The sequence below is a fragment of the Neovison vison genome, chromosome 4 (assembly GCF_020171115.1).
Source record: "Neovison vison isolate M4711 chromosome 4, ASM_NN_V1, whole genome shotgun sequence".
Classification (NCBI taxonomy): domain Eukaryota; kingdom Metazoa; phylum Chordata; class Mammalia; order Carnivora; family Mustelidae; genus Neogale; species Neogale vison.
In genome coordinates, this window is record NC_058094.1 from 159,455,302 (window position 1) to 159,471,702 (window position 16,401).

General features: G+C 39.2%; 1 protein-coding gene across 8 annotated transcripts in view; it reads left to right on the forward strand.

The window, feature by feature from the left end:
* Positions 1-1,551: 1,551 nt before the first annotated feature.
* Positions 1,552-16,401, forward strand: part of AKAP9 (A-kinase anchoring protein 9) — a 186,765-nt gene continuing 171,915 nt past the window's right edge. For 7 of the 8 annotated variants that reach the window (XM_044246000.1, XM_044245998.1, XM_044246001.1 and 4 more), the window contains exon 1: positions 2,082-2,336. In XM_044246000.1, coding sequence (XP_044101935.1) covers positions 2,289-2,336 — 48 coding nt within the window. In that variant the 5' untranslated portion in view covers positions 2,082-2,288. Of the gene's footprint in view, positions 1,633-2,081; positions 2,337-16,401 lie in introns of those variants that run through there. The other variant, XM_044245996.1, reaches the window with a different exon arrangement.

Consider the following 16,401-nt stretch of genomic DNA (forward strand, 5'->3'; position numbering starts at 1 on the left):
ATCCAGGCAGTATTTAAATCACTGCAATATTATAACACCTGGCTGTAGTCCTAGTTTGACTCTTAGCTAGGTGGGTGACTAAATAAATCACTTCTCCTTTTACTGGCTCAATTCTTGTATTCCTATGATAAAATGCCTAATCTTACCTATTGCCGAATTCAGGTTAACAGGTCAGTATATACTTGAGTGTTAAAACTGGCACAAATATGTATGCATTGTACAGTTTCAGACTAAAAAGCCTTTTTTATTTTTATTTTATTATTATTTTTTTAAGATTCTACTATTTATTTGACAGACAGAGATCACAAGTAGGCAGAGAGGCAGGCAGAGAGAGAGGAGAATGCAGGCTCCCCAATGAGCAGAGAGCCAGACGCGGGGCTAGATCCCAGGACCCTGAGACCATGACCCGAGCCGAAGGCAGAGGCTTAACCCACTGAGCCACCCAAGCACCCCTAAAAAGTCTTTTTTAAAATCTAAGAATTTATAAATGAGAGGTCTTTAAACCTAGTCTTCAGGTAGTGGTAGACTTTAGATCTTTGGTCTTTTCATTTTTCAACCCTATTTTCACCAGCACCACTTCTATGATTAAACTCATAACTTATTTTAGTTCACACCTGCTAGTTTGAATCCAACCTAGCTCAAAACAGAGAAACATGATCAGCCTGAGTAATCAACCTGAGACATTAACATGTGTAGCTTACCACAGAAATGGATTTGAGAGTAAGAGGGTGGGGAGAAAAAAAGTATTGAGGGAAGAGATGAAAATTATTAAAATGGCTCAATTCAATCTAACAAGTGTTATGGGGTGCAAAACACTATGCTAGTCATTTCAGTAATGTCAAGATAAGCAAGACAGCCTCTGCCATGAAGGAATCTAGAGTATGAGGTGGACTAAAAAGTGGTGCATAGGGGCGCCTGGGTGGCTCAGTGGGTTAAGCCGCTGCCTTCGGCTCAGGTCATGGTCTCAGGGTCCTGGGATCGAGTCCCGCATCGGGCTCTCTGCTCAGCAGAGAGCCTGCTTCCTTCTCTCTCTCTCTGCCTGCCTCTCCGACTACTTGTGATTTCTCTCTGTCAAATAAATAAATAAAATCTTAAAAAAAAAAAAGTGGTGCATAAATTACTAAAATATGCAGAGTACATAAAGGAAATACGAGGAGTGGAAAAAAAACTACCATTAATTAAGGACATTTTAGTATGTCAGAGGCAGTCACATATATTGACTCACATATATTAACAACCCTTCCAAAACTTCAGGTAACCTGAGGGAAGATAGGTAACTTGTTCAAGGTCATTCAAGCTAGAAAGTGTGTTCTCCCCAACCCAGGTTCCAAAGCCTACGTTCCTTTCAGGACGTCATTGCTGAGAGGGCGATCGAGGGCGATCGAAGGAGGAGTGGAAGGGGAGTTAAGTTGTGACTGGATACTCCTCTAACTGCGGTGGAGGGAACAAAGAGATCAGAAAAGCTCTTTGGGCGGCGCGTGAGGTGGGCCTTGAAGGATTGAATCGGAGATTGGGCGGGCCGGTGTGGGGGAAAGGGGAGGGACTTGGAGCTAAAAAAGTAATGAGAACTGCTGGCTGATCTCCCAATTCTTCGACAGGAGGAATCCATCTAGATCCAAAAGCTAACGTCCGGTGGGTCTTTTCCTCTCCGCCCCACCCTAGTCTTTTCCTTTGGGCTCTTCATCGGTCACCAACTTCGCCCTTAAATATATATTATTTTTGTAACTTGAAAAATCTCGGTGTTTTAAAAGCGAGTCCCTAGCTCGGTGGGTGGAATCCTGCCGGCGCCCCTGGCACACCCCCTCTCTCCCAGTTTCTCAGCCAGACCGTCACCTGGGGAGAGTGCGTCCCCGAAGAAGGGCGCTCACCCTCGCGGGTTTTTCGCCTGTGGGAGCCGGAGTCCGAGCCGGGCTCCCGGGCCGGGTACCCCCGCAAAGACACGCGAACCCAGCGGGGGCGGAGCGGCGGGCGGGGCCGCGGGCGCACCTGCCCGGCACGGCAGGGCTCGCGGCGGCTGCGCGGACCGACGTGCCCCCCCTTCCCACTCCCGCCTTGCCGTGTGTTTACGTGGAGACGAAGATGGCGGCGGCGGTGACGGCGTTCCCTGTGCGGCTGAGGACGGTCAGCCAGTGAGCGCGGAGACTGGTTCCACGCCGGGCGGGGGGAGCGCCAGGCCCGGCCCTGCTCCCTAGGCGGCGGATCTTGTGGCCCCACCTCTGTCGGAATCGACCTTCCCTTTTTACCCCCGACCCTCTCCCTGTCTTCCCTCAGCTTTCCCTTCAGAGGCCATGGAGGACGAGGAGAGACAGAAGAAACTGGAGGCCGGCAAAGCGAAGGTAAGAGAGCCGGAGGCTCTTGGGCCCGCGGTGGGAGGCGGTGGCTGGAAAGGGGTGGGAGAGGGCCTGGCAAGCGGCGGTCGCAGCAGCCCTGGTTCGCTACCCGGGAGCGAGGTGCTTCAGGACCTGAATTTTACGCTTGCCCTCTTCTGTCTTTTTTCCAATTGAAAAAGCCTGGTGTTACTACCTAGCAGATGATACTTCCGTGATGATTGGCTGGTGTGGCTTCTTTCTTGTGAACGCTCAAATAAAACCCTTTCTTTACTGTATAGCTATAAGCTGGTATTCATTGCTTTTAAATCTCCAGCCTTTCACTGTTTTAGGGAGTTTCCTGGGTGGTGCCGGCATTGTGCTTTTCAGGGGGGGATTTAGGGCTTTTCTTTATTTAGTGGGGGATTTGTACGCCGATCATCAGCTTAGCTTTTTTTGGTGGCACGCTGGCACTTCTGGGTGTGTGATTGGCCTGTGACAGCTGCCTTAGTGGTGGTTTGAGTGTGCCACAAGTGCCAGCTGTGAAGTTCGCGTTGGGGGCGTTTTTAGAAGCATAGCTTTATATGTTTGTGTTTGGAGGTCTTTGTCGTGGCATGCGCTTTTGTATTGTGTGGGATGTTAGTGCAGTCTGTGAATGGAACTGCGGGGGACGAAAGGTACCATATTCTAAGCAACCTATAGAATTCCTGCTTCAAATAATTGAATTGTTATGTATGTCTCAGGGAGTCACAATTCTATGTCTGCGTGGAAGAGAAAACCTGTAAAGCGAACAATACAAGACTATAAACAGATATTACTCACTGGGCGTCGTGAAAAAATTGATGTAGATAAGTTGTAAATTAAATAGCGTATTTCTTTTAAAAATCATATATTCGAGCATATTTTCTGGCTGTTCTCAAAGGCCCCCTACCTCCGTTATGACGACGTTACCTTTTATAGATTATATTCTGTCCTATTAAAGATAATTGTTAGCAATCATACTTGGACCACAATTAAATTATAATATAGTTAACTGTTTTTCTTTCTTCCTTTCCTTTCCTCCCTTCGAATAAAACGAATAAAGGAGGCTGGCTTCATGATTTTAGTAATCCTCGAGGGGCCATACTGCAGAGATGCCTTGGTAGATGCTCAACACAAGTTTCTTAGATGATTGTGCATATACACTAGCTTCACATTTCTGAAATAGAGTTGGCTTTCCCCTAAGTTCCTTCTATCTAAGATCAGAGCTTGAGTGCTTTTATGTTACCTGGTAGATTATTACTTTAAAATCTGTAAATGGTGAAAAAGGGGAATCAGTACATTTTCAGAAGCACAAAGTTGCTTACATTTCTGCAGCCTGAGCTCAGCAGTCTCTGAATCCAAGAAAGTGGAGGTAAAGTGTGTGCCTCGTTTGGAAAGCATTGATGTTCTAGTTAGACATTTTGTTTTTTAATTCAGACTTTGTATTGCCTGCCCCCAGAAGTGTCTTTCCTAAAGGTAATGCATGAAGCAGTCCTACAAAATATCCTTTACTTTGGACAATACATATTGTAACAGAGGATTTATTTAAATTGATTTGGCCAAAAAAACCTCTGGTTTCTTTGTGTCTATGTGTGTTCTTGCCTGTCCTTCAAAACTCTGCCTATGGGGTGAAAATCTTTTTCTTTAATATTTACTTTTATTGTAGAAGATTATTGTCTATTCTAGAGTTGAGCCCAGTTTTTCTAGTCAGAAATAAATCTGCCAGATTTATAAGGCAGGATATGTTTGCTGGAACATTAGCTGTACAATCTGAAAACACTGGAAACAGCATTCAAAGAGAATATTAGAATAATTGTTTTCTAAACTATATCATGTGGGTGCAATGGAATATTATGCAGCCATTAAGATTTTGAAGACCATTAGGAATATGGGAATAGAATGAAACAGCATCATCAAAATTAGTGTATACATTATTCCGTTTGTTTAAACTTATGTGCTTTTAGATTAAGACTTAAAATTTTTGTATTGTAAAGTCATTCAGCAAACCTTTATTGAACTGTTTTATACCAACAGTTGGAAATTTAGAGGGGATGTCGGTCTCTGTTGTCAAGTTGTTCACAGTTCAGTGGAAGAGACAGACAGTGGGTAATAAGTACAATGAGAGAGGAGGTACAGTGGGATTTGGGGTGAATTTTTTCACTTGTAAAAGTGCATTAAATGCTGCTACCTTGTTTTTGAGACTGCTTTACAAAGAAGGCTCTTGATATTAATGCAGCCAATCATGGAGCCTAACCTGTAATTGGAAGTCTGTTATTGCTGGCATCAGAAATCACTTAAACTGATCAATTCTAAAACTGATTTAGAAACTTGGCTTTCTGAATGTCTTATTTGTTCATTGAACTTGGTTTTATGAACCATAACTTTCAAAATTTTTTTCTTGGTGTTCGGTAAGCTGATCATTGAAAATTTTCCTTTTTGTATCTAGATTTTATAAATGATTATTTTTTTATGGTTTGTATGCAAAATAGTATGCTTTATAAATAAAACCCAAAATCTGCAAACATGGAATAAATTCTGGTAATGTAGCCATTAAAATAATGCTATAAAGACTTTTTGAGTTGGGAAAATGTCCACAAATAATGCCAGCTTAATAAAAATGTTATCATGTAAAATATATATAGATACTTATATATGAAGATGCCTGAAAAAAATGCATTAAGGTGTAAATGATGGCTATCTCTGGGTGGTGGGTTATTGACAATTTTAATTTTTTTTTACACTTTCAGTATTTTCCAAATTCTCTATAATATTTCTTTTAGGATCAGTAAAAAATGTTTAAACATCATTTTTAAATACAATAAAATGTTATCAAATACAGTATGATGAAGGACTTTTTATACTGTATGGTTATTAAAGAGAATTAAAAAATGAGACACAGAAAAAGTAGGTTTCCCAGGGGCCCTCACTTTGGTGTAGTCCTGCAACTGTCATTCTTATTCCATTGCTGCTTGTATTACATAGTTGGGGGAGCCACTATTAGACTTGCACAGACTTCCTTTCTGTTTTGTAGTTCTTTTTTCCTTGCTGTCTGTTCTCATTGCCATGGTCATACTTGTCTTGCTTTGCTTCATTTCATCTGCCTCTTTTCCCAATTTGCTGTTTGAGATTTGCTGTGACTAGAAAACTCAGTCCATTTGATAGACTGGTTTATAAAAATCAGAGCTAATGGAGACCAGTGAGTGGGCTTTATGATAGTTCAGTTTTTCTATTTGTTGTTTTTTTGGTTGCTGTTAAGTACTTCCTCAGTGTTAATGTAGCAAGAACCCTAACCCATGGAGATGTGAGACATTACTGCATTATTAAGTAAATATTTTCAGAGCTGGGCTAACTCCATTTACAAGGTGCTGATGGGGATGACACTACATAGGGTGTCTTTGTGTTAAGCTACTTTGAATGACTTCATTTTTTCCAAGTGAAATTATTTATGCTGTCATGTAAAGAAAGTATTATAATATTAGTGAACAAAATTAGGAGACAGTTGGGTAGTTAGTATTATTAATTAATGTTACTACTCCTATACATTCACATTGGGTATACTTAACATTCTGTTCATGTAGCAGAATTCAGTAAAATCAATGTTTTGCACCAGCTATCAGTATAACCGGTATTATTTCTTGAATAATTATTTAAAAATTTGCCTCTTAAAAAAATTTGCCTCTTGCATTCAGTGAGTAGTAATTAAATGATTTTTATTTGTTTAGTGAGCATTTTCAGTTTGAAAAATAGTACCAGTTGTATGCAAAAAGGGACAGAGCTTGGTGCAAGCTGTGTTACCTTATTGATAGCTGGACTTTTCAATTGCTGTTTACATTCTGATAGACAAAGTTACTTGTGGTGCAGAATTGTTCTTTGCATGTTTCAGATACATTGCTCTTCCACTAAGAAAATTGCTCATCATCCTTTTTCTTTAAAACTTTCTAGTTTTTTGTTTGTTTTTGAGCTCTGCAAATGGGGCTTTTTAGACATTTCATTTAATTCAGCCTTTGTATTGCTTGCCCCCAGAATTATCTTTCCTAAGGTAATGCATGAAACAGTCCTACAAAATATCCTTTACTTTGGACAATACATACTATAACAGAGGAGTGCAACAGGAGTTGCATGCTCTGCCACTGATCCAGCCAAGCACCCAAAACTTACTAGTTTTTTATTCTCATATGTCACATAGCTTACTTAGCTTCAGAATGGATACAGGAGTTTGATACCTTCATCATCATTTTCCCCCATCATCATTTATTCTAATAGTTGTGTGTTGTGACAAAAACTAATTCAGGACCTTCAGGCTTGGTTTTTAATATCCTCGAGAGGGATAATATGGAGGAAAGTATGGGCAGATTAGTCCTTTTTTTTTTTTTTTTTAAGATTTTATTTATTTATTTATTTATTTTTAAAGATTTTATTTATTTATTTGTCAGAGAGCGAGCCAGAGCGAGCACAGGCAGAGTGGCAGACAGAGTCAGAGGGAGAAGCAGGCTCCCTGTGGAGCAAGGAGCCCGATGTGGGACTCGATCCCAGGACGCCGGGATCATGACCTGAGCCGAAGGCAGCTGCCCAACCAACTGAGCCACCCTGGCGTCCCAAGATTTTATTTATTTATTTGACAGAGCGCAGGTAGGCAGAGAGGCAGGCAGAGAGGGGGGAGGCAGGCTCCCTGCTGAGCAGAGAGCCCAATACAGGGCTTGATCCCAGGACCCCTGGATCATGACCTGAGCTGAAGGCAGAGGCTTTAACCCACTGAGCCACCCAGGTGCCCCCAGAATAGTCTTTTTAAAGTGTATAGTGAAGAAAGGCTTCTAAAGCAAATCCAAGAAATGGCAGGAAGTGGGTGAAAGAGCCATAATAAGATCCAGTGAAGAGAGACTTAGCAAAGAGGTCTGTCATGTCTCGTCACTGAAACTGAAAGTCGAATTGAACACATGGAAGAGAGGAAGTGGCAAAGATAGGATATATCCAAGTGACGAAAATATGACAAGTTGGGGCAAGAATTATTTTCAAACAAAAACATCTCTTCTCTTTATATAAAAAGTTTGTAGGAAAAGCTAAACTATGACTGTAAAATATCTATTATGGGCTACTAATTATTGAAATGTAAGTAAATTTCCAATATCGAACTAGAAAAATTTCTCATGGAAAATTGTTAAACATTAAATGTTAAGGAACATTATTTAAATTTCTTTAGATTCCACTAAAATGAAAATTAAAATTTAAAACCTTAATTTGGAAAAACTTATAGAGGTTGTTTTGCATCTGGGGTATTTATGTTTAAGAATTTATAATATAGCTATTTGGCATACTGTAAAAGAAACTAGGACTTTTGGAAACATTTATTTGCTTATTTGTCCAGTTGACATTTTTGAACGCCTACAGCTGCAACTATGGACTTTTACTTAGCAGGCAGTTATTTAAATTATCACAAATTCTGCAGTTTATTGTCTATGGGAATAATCCTGTTGCAGGACATGAATCTCAACAGGTATTTTGGAGATAAATGAGATCGTGATTGAAAACTTCTTAAGTTCTGGTGCTAGATACAAAGAAGCTATGATTTTTTAAAATTGAGAAGAGGGGTGCCTGGGTGGCTCAGTGGGTTAAAGCCTCTGCCTTCAGCTCAGGTTGTGATCCCAGGGTCCTGGGATCGAGCCCCGCATTGGACTCTGCTCAGCAGGGAGCCTGCTTCCACCTCTCTCTCTCTCTCTGCCTGCCTCTCTGCCTACTTGTAATCTCTGTCTGTCAAATAAATTAAAAAAAAAAATCTTAAAAAAAAAACACTGAAAAAAAATAAAATTGAGATGAAATTCACCTAACAAAAATTAATCATCTAAAAATGAACAGTTTGGTGGCATTTGGTAAATACAGTTTGCAACCACCGATTCCATCTAGTTCCAAAACATTTTTATCATTCTAGAGTAAACCCTACACATTAAACAGATACTCTTCTTTCCCTCCTTCCCCTAGTTCCCAACTACCTACAAGTCTGCTTTCGGTTTCTATTGAGTGTACCTATTCCAGATGTTTCTTATAAATGGAATCCTATAATATTTGACCCTTACCAGCTGGCTTTTTTCATCCATGCATCTATACTTCATTCCCTTTTATGGTTGAATAATATTCTATTGTATGTAGCATTTACTGTACTTTGTTTGTTCATCCATTGATGGTCATTTGAACTGTTTCCACTATTTGGCTATTATGAATAGTGCTGCTGTGAACATTGGCATGAAAGTACCTGTATTCATTTCTCTTGAGTATATACCTAGGAGTGGAATTGCTAAATCAAAAGGCAATTCTGTGTTTTTTGAGAATTGCCAAACTGGATTTCCACAGCATCTGTACCATTTTACATGTACACCAGCAATGTATGAAGGTTCTAGTTTCTCCGTATACTCACCAACACTTACTGTTTTCTGTTCTTTTTATTATAACTGTTCTAGTTGGTGGAAAGTGATATGTCCTTGTGTTTTGATTTGTGATTTCCTAATGATTGAGGATGTTGAGCATCTTTTCATATACTTTTTGGCCATGTGTCTGTTTTGGAAAAATGTCTATTTAAGTCCTTTGCCCATTTTTTAATTGGGTTGTTGCCAATTGTTATATATAAAATATTAGGTATTGTATGCATTTTTTCTGTACGCAGGGACAGAGAGTGAGAATACATGTGCTCAGGTAGACAGGAGAGAGGGGTAGACAGAGAACCATACATCTCCGTAGGATTATCTTCCATTGTGCTTCTTCTTTTTTTTTTTTTTAAGACTTCCAAAATTTAAAAATTTTAAAAAGAGCCTGTTTTTAAATGGCTCTTCCAAAATTTAAACTATTGCTTTGAATAATAGGTTCTAAGTGAATTGATAAGAGCCTGATACAGAAGTTTGGTTTCTGTGTGGGCCACTGAGTCATTTCATTCCATGGCCATCTGTTTTACAAGTGTATGCAGTTGGTCAGAAGAGCACCTGTTGGGTTTTTGGCTTGGTTATTACCGATCCATTTTCACTGTGGGAACAAAATAACAAGTCTTGTTCAATAACAAGGCCTGTCATTTTCGTATGTGAGCACAGTATTTTACTAGTATAACGTATTTTTGTTGTCATTTTGACTTCCCTTTTACTTCTAGTGTTTTTGTGGTAGTAATCACCAAAATATTCTTAGCATACGTAATGCTTATCTTGTATGCTACACAAAGTTTTGGTTGATTTGCAGATGGATTTAATACCATTCGTTGTCCCAGAAGTAGTTTTGCCTAGGTTATTTGTTTAAATCTGTAGATTTTTTTATATCATGAAAAATTCCTTTATCCTCTGTTCATGAACAGTATAGTGTCTGTTTTAAGTTGCCTTCAGGGTTATGATTATTACTGTGGAGTACAGTTCACTTAGATTTTTATGTGGTCTAAATACTGCAAGCTTGTACCCAATCCCATTCTTTTTTTTTTTTTTTAATTCAAAATATGTGTCTCATGCTTAGCCTTTTTCTTCTCATTTTTAACACCATTCACTACTCAGTAAAACCAGGCCCACTTTACCTCACATTCTATTTGGTTGTTTCAGATCCAGCTAGTCACCACATTCTGCTAATTTTACCTTCTAAATATCTCTTCATTTATCCATACTTCTATTCCTACCTCATTATCACTCACTTGGACAGTGGGAAGTTTGACAGTGGAAGAAAGAATATGAATTCGATAGTAGTAGTAGTTACCAGTTAAAGACTACTTTCGAATGCTAGGCTTTATGCTAAGGGTATTTATTACCTCCTTTAATCCTTGTAACTGTTCTTAGAGCTGTGGATACTGTTGCTATCCCTATTTTATAGGTGGGAAAACTGGAGAGGTTACGTTTTTAATTTAATTAATTTGCACAGTGTCATAATGGCAGAGCAAAGGTTTAAACCCTGTCTGTCTGACCAGAGATTGTGTTCTTAACTTCAGTCCTACACAGGCCCTTAAATCTTTGATCAGTGTTGAGGAGATAGGATTGAGAGGCTTTGGTAATTGGTTGTATAAGGGTAAGGAAGATGTTTGTGTTTCTCCAAAATTCTTTTTTTTTTTTTAAAGATTTTATTTATTTGACAGACAGAGATCACAAGTAGGCAAAGAGGCAGAGAGAGAGAGGGGGAAGCAGGCTCTCCACTGAGCAGAGATCCCGACGTGGGGCTCGATCCCAGGACTCTGGGATCATGACCCGAGCCGAAGGCAGAGGCTTAACCCACTGAGCCACCCAGGCACCCCTGTTTCTCCAAAATTCTTATGTTGAGATCCCAACTTCAAGGTGATAGTATTAGGAGGTGGGCCCTTTGGAAGGTGATTAGGTCGTAAGGGCAGAGCCCTTATGAATGTGATTAGTTCCCTTATAAAAAACTAGATCTCTTGCCTCTTCCATCATGTGAGGTTAAAGCAAAGCGATGACCATTTACGAACTAGAAAGTGAGCTCTCCCCAGATCCTAAATCTTTGGCCCCTAATCTTAGACTTTAGCTTCCACAGCTATGACTAGTCTCTAGAACTGTGAGAAATAAATTTCTGTATATAGCGCTAAGTCTATAATATTTTTTTACAGCAGTCCAAATAGGCTAAGGCAAGAGATGACTCTACTCTGACTTGAGCAACTGAGAAGAAGTTGGATGCTAATCTCTGAGATAAGGAAGATGAACATATGTGGGGGAAGAGAAGAGTTTGAGTGAAATGGGTATCTGAGAGGGGAAATGTGGGCATATTTGGAGGGAAACATATTTGAGTAAGATAAAGATGAGTTTGTTTTAGATATGTTGAGTTGGAGGTGCTTATATGGCATCCCAGTGTAAAACTGAATGTGTATTTGGAGTGGAAAACAGAAGCCCATGCTAGAGATCAATACTTGGTTTAAAAATACTAGCGATACTGTGGAAGTGAGGAGTTCACTCAGGAAGAAGACTAATGCAGACTGAGAGTTGAATCCTGTGGAAACACCCATGTTTAAAAGGCAGGTGAAGACATATCTACAAAGGATGCTGAGACACAAACTTTGCAAAGCTAGAAGATGATGATGTTTGTGAAACTGAGAGAAGACAGAGTTTCAAGTAAGGGGGGAGTACTAGTCAAAAATGAGAAATCAAGTATGAAGGAAGCTTGAAAAGTGACCATTAGCTTTAGCAGTAGTTGATCGAAAGGGAAGTGTAGATTCCAGATTGGGGAATGAATGGGAATCAGGAAAAGTTTGTGTGTGCCACCTAATTTTTCAGAGTTGTTGTTGTGAAAAGCAATATAATTGTAGTGGTTATGAGCTTAGACTAGACCATGCCATCTGGGATCAAATCATGGCTCTGCCATTTTTAGCTTTGTGACTTTAGGCAAGTTACTTAACCTCTCTGTGCCCCTGCTTCCCATCTGAAAGATGAGAATGGTAATAATACCTGCCTTGGGTTTATTATGAGAATTCAGCTAATACTTATAAAGCACTTAGAATATTGTCAGACTATGAAAAGAGTTCAGGAAGTATTAGCCACCATCATCCTTCTCTTGTTGGAGCATAGAGAATCAAGCTACATAGCAGAAATATAGTTTGGAGAAATAGGCTGGGATCAGATCATGAGAAGCTGTATGTATTATTTGAAGTGGTGTGGATTTTATCCTAAAAGTAGCAGAAGACTGTTAGAAGAATACATATTTGATATGTTTAACTTTTGAAGAGGTTATTCCTTTCCAAAAAATAAATCCTATAGTCCAGTAGGTATGCTGCCACCAGGTGGCAGTTCTGTTGTTACTATATAGATGAAGCAGTTAAACCATTTTTAAAAAAATTAGAAAATACTGATTTGAATAATATAGCTAAATGTAAATATAAGTAGCTTAATTCTAGTAATGCTTTTATCTTTTTTTTTTTAAGATTTATTTATTTATTTGAGAGAGTGCATGAGCAGGGGGAGAGGCGGAAGGAGACAGAAAGGGAGAGAGCAAACTCCCTCCTGCGTGGGTGAGAGGGGAGGTGGGCAACATGGGGCTTAATCCCACGACCCTGAGTTGGTGACCTGAGCCAAAGCCAAGTGTCAGATGCTTACCCAACTGAGCCACCCAGGCACCCTGGGCTTTTTTATTTTCAAAAATCTATTATTATTTAAGTGAAGGAGAGAAAATAGAGGGTTATTACAAAGATAGATTTCAGAGGAAGGTAAATGAAATATAGTTGGGCCTCTTGGGAAACTGAAAAGGCATTTGGAATCAGTGGTGTTCTCTGTATCATCTCTTATCTTTCACAGTATCTGATACTCCTCTTTTTGCAGGTCAGCTTCCTTCACTTATACATCAGTTTACACATGACCAAAAATTATGGGATGAATCCCTGAGTCTGTTCTATTTAATGAGGTTGTTTCTCACTATATACACCTTTTTTTAAAAAAAAATTTCTTATTTATTTATTTGGCAGACAGAGATTACAAGTATGCAGAGAGGCAGGCAGAGAGAGAGGGGGAAGCAGGCTCCCTGCTTGAGCAGAGAGCCTGATGCGGGCTCGATCCCAGGACCCTGAGATCATGACCTGAGCCAAAACTATATACACTTTTAAACAAGAAAAGGAGGGGGAGAGAAAATTTATTCAAGTATTGGGAGCCATTTCTTCATAGAATAAGCATCTAGCATAGTGGTTCCCAAACTTTGTTACACAGAAGCACCTGGAAAGCTTCAAACAATTGTGAATCCTAGGTCACACTTCATCCCGAAATCAGAATATCTCGCGTGGAGTCAGGACTTACTTTGTTGTTGTTGTGTTGTTTTTTTTTAGAAAGAGTGAGTTAGTGCACAGTAGGGGGGACAGAGGGATTTCACAACCCTGAAATTGTGACCTGAGCTGAAATCAAGAGTTGGACGCCCAACCAACTGAGCCACCCAGGTGCCTGTGGACTCACTGTTTTTTTTTTTTTTAAAGATTTATTTATTTGAGAGAGAGTGTGTGGGGAAGGAGCATAGGGAGAGAATCTTCATGCAGGCACTGAGCACATAGCCCGACGTGGGGCTCAACTCATGACCCATAAGATCACGACCTGAGCCAAAACCAGGAATTAGGCGTTTAACCAACTAAACCACCCAGGCACCCCAGGACTCATTATTTTTAAAAAGATCCTCAATATGTAGTAAAGTTACTGATCCAATAACGTCATCACTATTTGTGATTCTGCAACACTGAGTGTGTGTATGTTATGAACTCTCATATGCCAGCTACTTTCCTTAGTGTGTAACTGAAGAAATAGGGATGATATATGTCAGGAGGAAAACAGCAGAGAAGAGTATTTGAATCTGCAACATGACTAGTAGATTTATGGTGTAAATTGTACTTTATGGTTGATTTTAGGGATGTTTATAGATTTATATGGTTATATCATTCATGTAAGATGCACCTCCCTTCTGTTCTTTTCTGGACATTTCTTGCCTCCGTGTCCCCTAATTCCAGGAGAAGAATTGAATTGACTCACTTCTTTTCTTAAACTATAGTGACAGGAGAGACCTGAGTGTCGTGGATGGTAGGAGCATTGGGTGATTTCTTCAGAAGGATGTTCTGCATATTTTAGAAATACCTAAATTAATTATGTTTTACTTATGAAAGCATAAATATGAAATGAATAGGTAAGGACCCCTGGGTGGCTCAGTCAGTTAAGTGTCCAATTCTTGATCTCAGCAGGTCTTTATCTCAGCATTGTGAGTTCAAGCCCCACACCCAGTGTGGAAACTACTTTAAAAAAAAAAAAGATAAATGATTAAAAAACAACAACAGGGGTGCCTGGGTGGCTCAGTGGGTTAAAGCGTCTGTCTTCAGCTCAGGTCATTATCCTAGGGTCCTAGGATCGAGCCCCGAATCGGGCTCTCTGCTTAACAGGAAGCCTGCTTCCTCCTCTCTCTCTGCCTGCCTCTCTGCCTACTTGTGATCTCTGTCAAATAAATAAATAAATAAAATCTTTAAAAAAGACAACAACAACACAAAAACCCCCAACTTTATACTTATTACCCAACTTAAGAAATAACGCACATTCAAATACATTTGAAAATCTAACCCCAGCTTCTTACCATCTCAGGTAGCTGCAATTCTGAATTTTGTTTTTTATTGCTTTGCTTTTCTGTATCTCATATATATATGTGTGTGTGTGTATATAGATATATATAGATATATAGTGTATATCTATATATAGTTTGTTGGTTTTCCTGTTTTTGAACTTAATGTTATCATGTTGCAAGCAGTCTTTAGTGATTTGCTTTATGTTCAATGTCATGTAGAGAGTGTTCACTCCTGCATAGTATTCCATTATTGGCATTTGCCCCAGTATCAGTGAACATTTGGATTGTTTCCAGTTTTTTTGTTGTTACAAACATTGCTGCTGTGTTACCCTTTGTCCATCTTCTGATACACAGCAGAGATTGTGATCTGATCCCAAGGTCTATTCAGTTCTTGGGGAGTAGTGACTGTGTGAGGAAATTAGGTAGGAAGAGGAAATGAAGTGGGAAAAAACCCTGATACTTGTGTGCTTATTATATACCTTATTACATCACATAAGTGATCTCTGACAGATGTCCTTTAGAGCTGCTGATGGACACTGGATACCTGACCCATCAAAGGGTGGCCTTTGAACTGACCAGGTGTAGCAGTTCTTCCATTATTCAGTTGAGAATTCCTGCAAAAGAAGATACGTGTATCAGAAGGAATAATAGTCTATATAACCTGTGGCTTATAAATGAAACCTCAAGTAATAAACTGGTGTGTATTTATGTTGTTGAGAGAGAGAATATTTGTTACAGATACAACTTGGTTTAAGGATTCTCCTTTATATGATATGTACACTGCTTTTTATTTATTTATTTTTAAAGAGATTAAGCTTCATAATATGGAGAGAGTAGATAAGATTGGGGCAGAGTACCATTATTTTCACTGTTCATTGTTAATAACTGAGGTGACAGTGAAATGAAGCAGATGGCATGTGAACAGTGAAGATGTAATGGCCTGTCAGTGTTGGCAGTTAGACTTATGAGGTTTGGTAACCGTATCTGGAGAGGCTGATGAAAGTGGCTAGATCCCAGGACAGCTTATTCCTGGAGCTGTGCCTTCTCTCTCCTTTTTGGGATGAGATTTGTGATAGATGTGTAGTTGTATTATGTCCTTTAAAAAAAAGGGTGATATAAATTTATAAGTCCATGATAATTGGCGAATATTCTTTACAGATCTGTGGGGGATGGAGGAAGTGAGGATTTTTCAAAAGAAGAAAACAATCACCCATAGTCTCCATCCATAAGTAGTCACTATTAGTTTGCTGACTCTTCGTTTCTGTGTATGTTTTTAAACTTAATTTGAATCATACTCTATGCAGTTTTGGGCTTCTTTTCCCCTGACTTTATGTTGAGAACATTTTCTCACATTAAAATTTTTTTTGAAAACATTATTTTGACAGTTACATAAGTTACATTGTATGGTTATACAATAATGTAACCATAGACCTGATACATCATCTTTTTCAAGAAAAAATATTTTAAATAATCTCTACACCCAGTGTGGGGCTTGAACTCACAATCCCATGATCAAGAGTCACCTGCACTTCTGACTGAGCCAGACAGGCACCCCCCCCCCCTTTTTTTTTTAAGAAACTATACAGATGTTCTGAAGTTCTGAGGCATAATGCTTAAAATTATTGTTAGAGGTGCCTCTTTTTATACAAAATAAATTATCTTGGGGTGCCTGGTTGGCTCAGTCGTTAAGCATCTGCCTTTGGCTCAAGTCATGATCTCAGAGTCCTGGGATTGAGCCCTCCATAGAGCTTCCTGCTCAGTGGGAAGCCTGCTTCTCCCTCTCCCACTCCCCCTGCTTATGTTCCCTCTCTCACTGTTAGATAAACCCTTTAAAAAAATAAATTATCTTCTTTTATTCAGTAAATATTCATTGAGAACCTATGTGTAGGCACTCTTCTAGACTTTTAGAGTATTATGTAGGCTTTGATTTTGATTAAAAATCCCTTCTCTCTTGGAGTTTAACATCTAGTTATTCTGAAATAAGTTAACTTTGTATAGTCAGTAACGTTAGCCTAAAATAATATTTTAATAATTTTATGTACTTAGG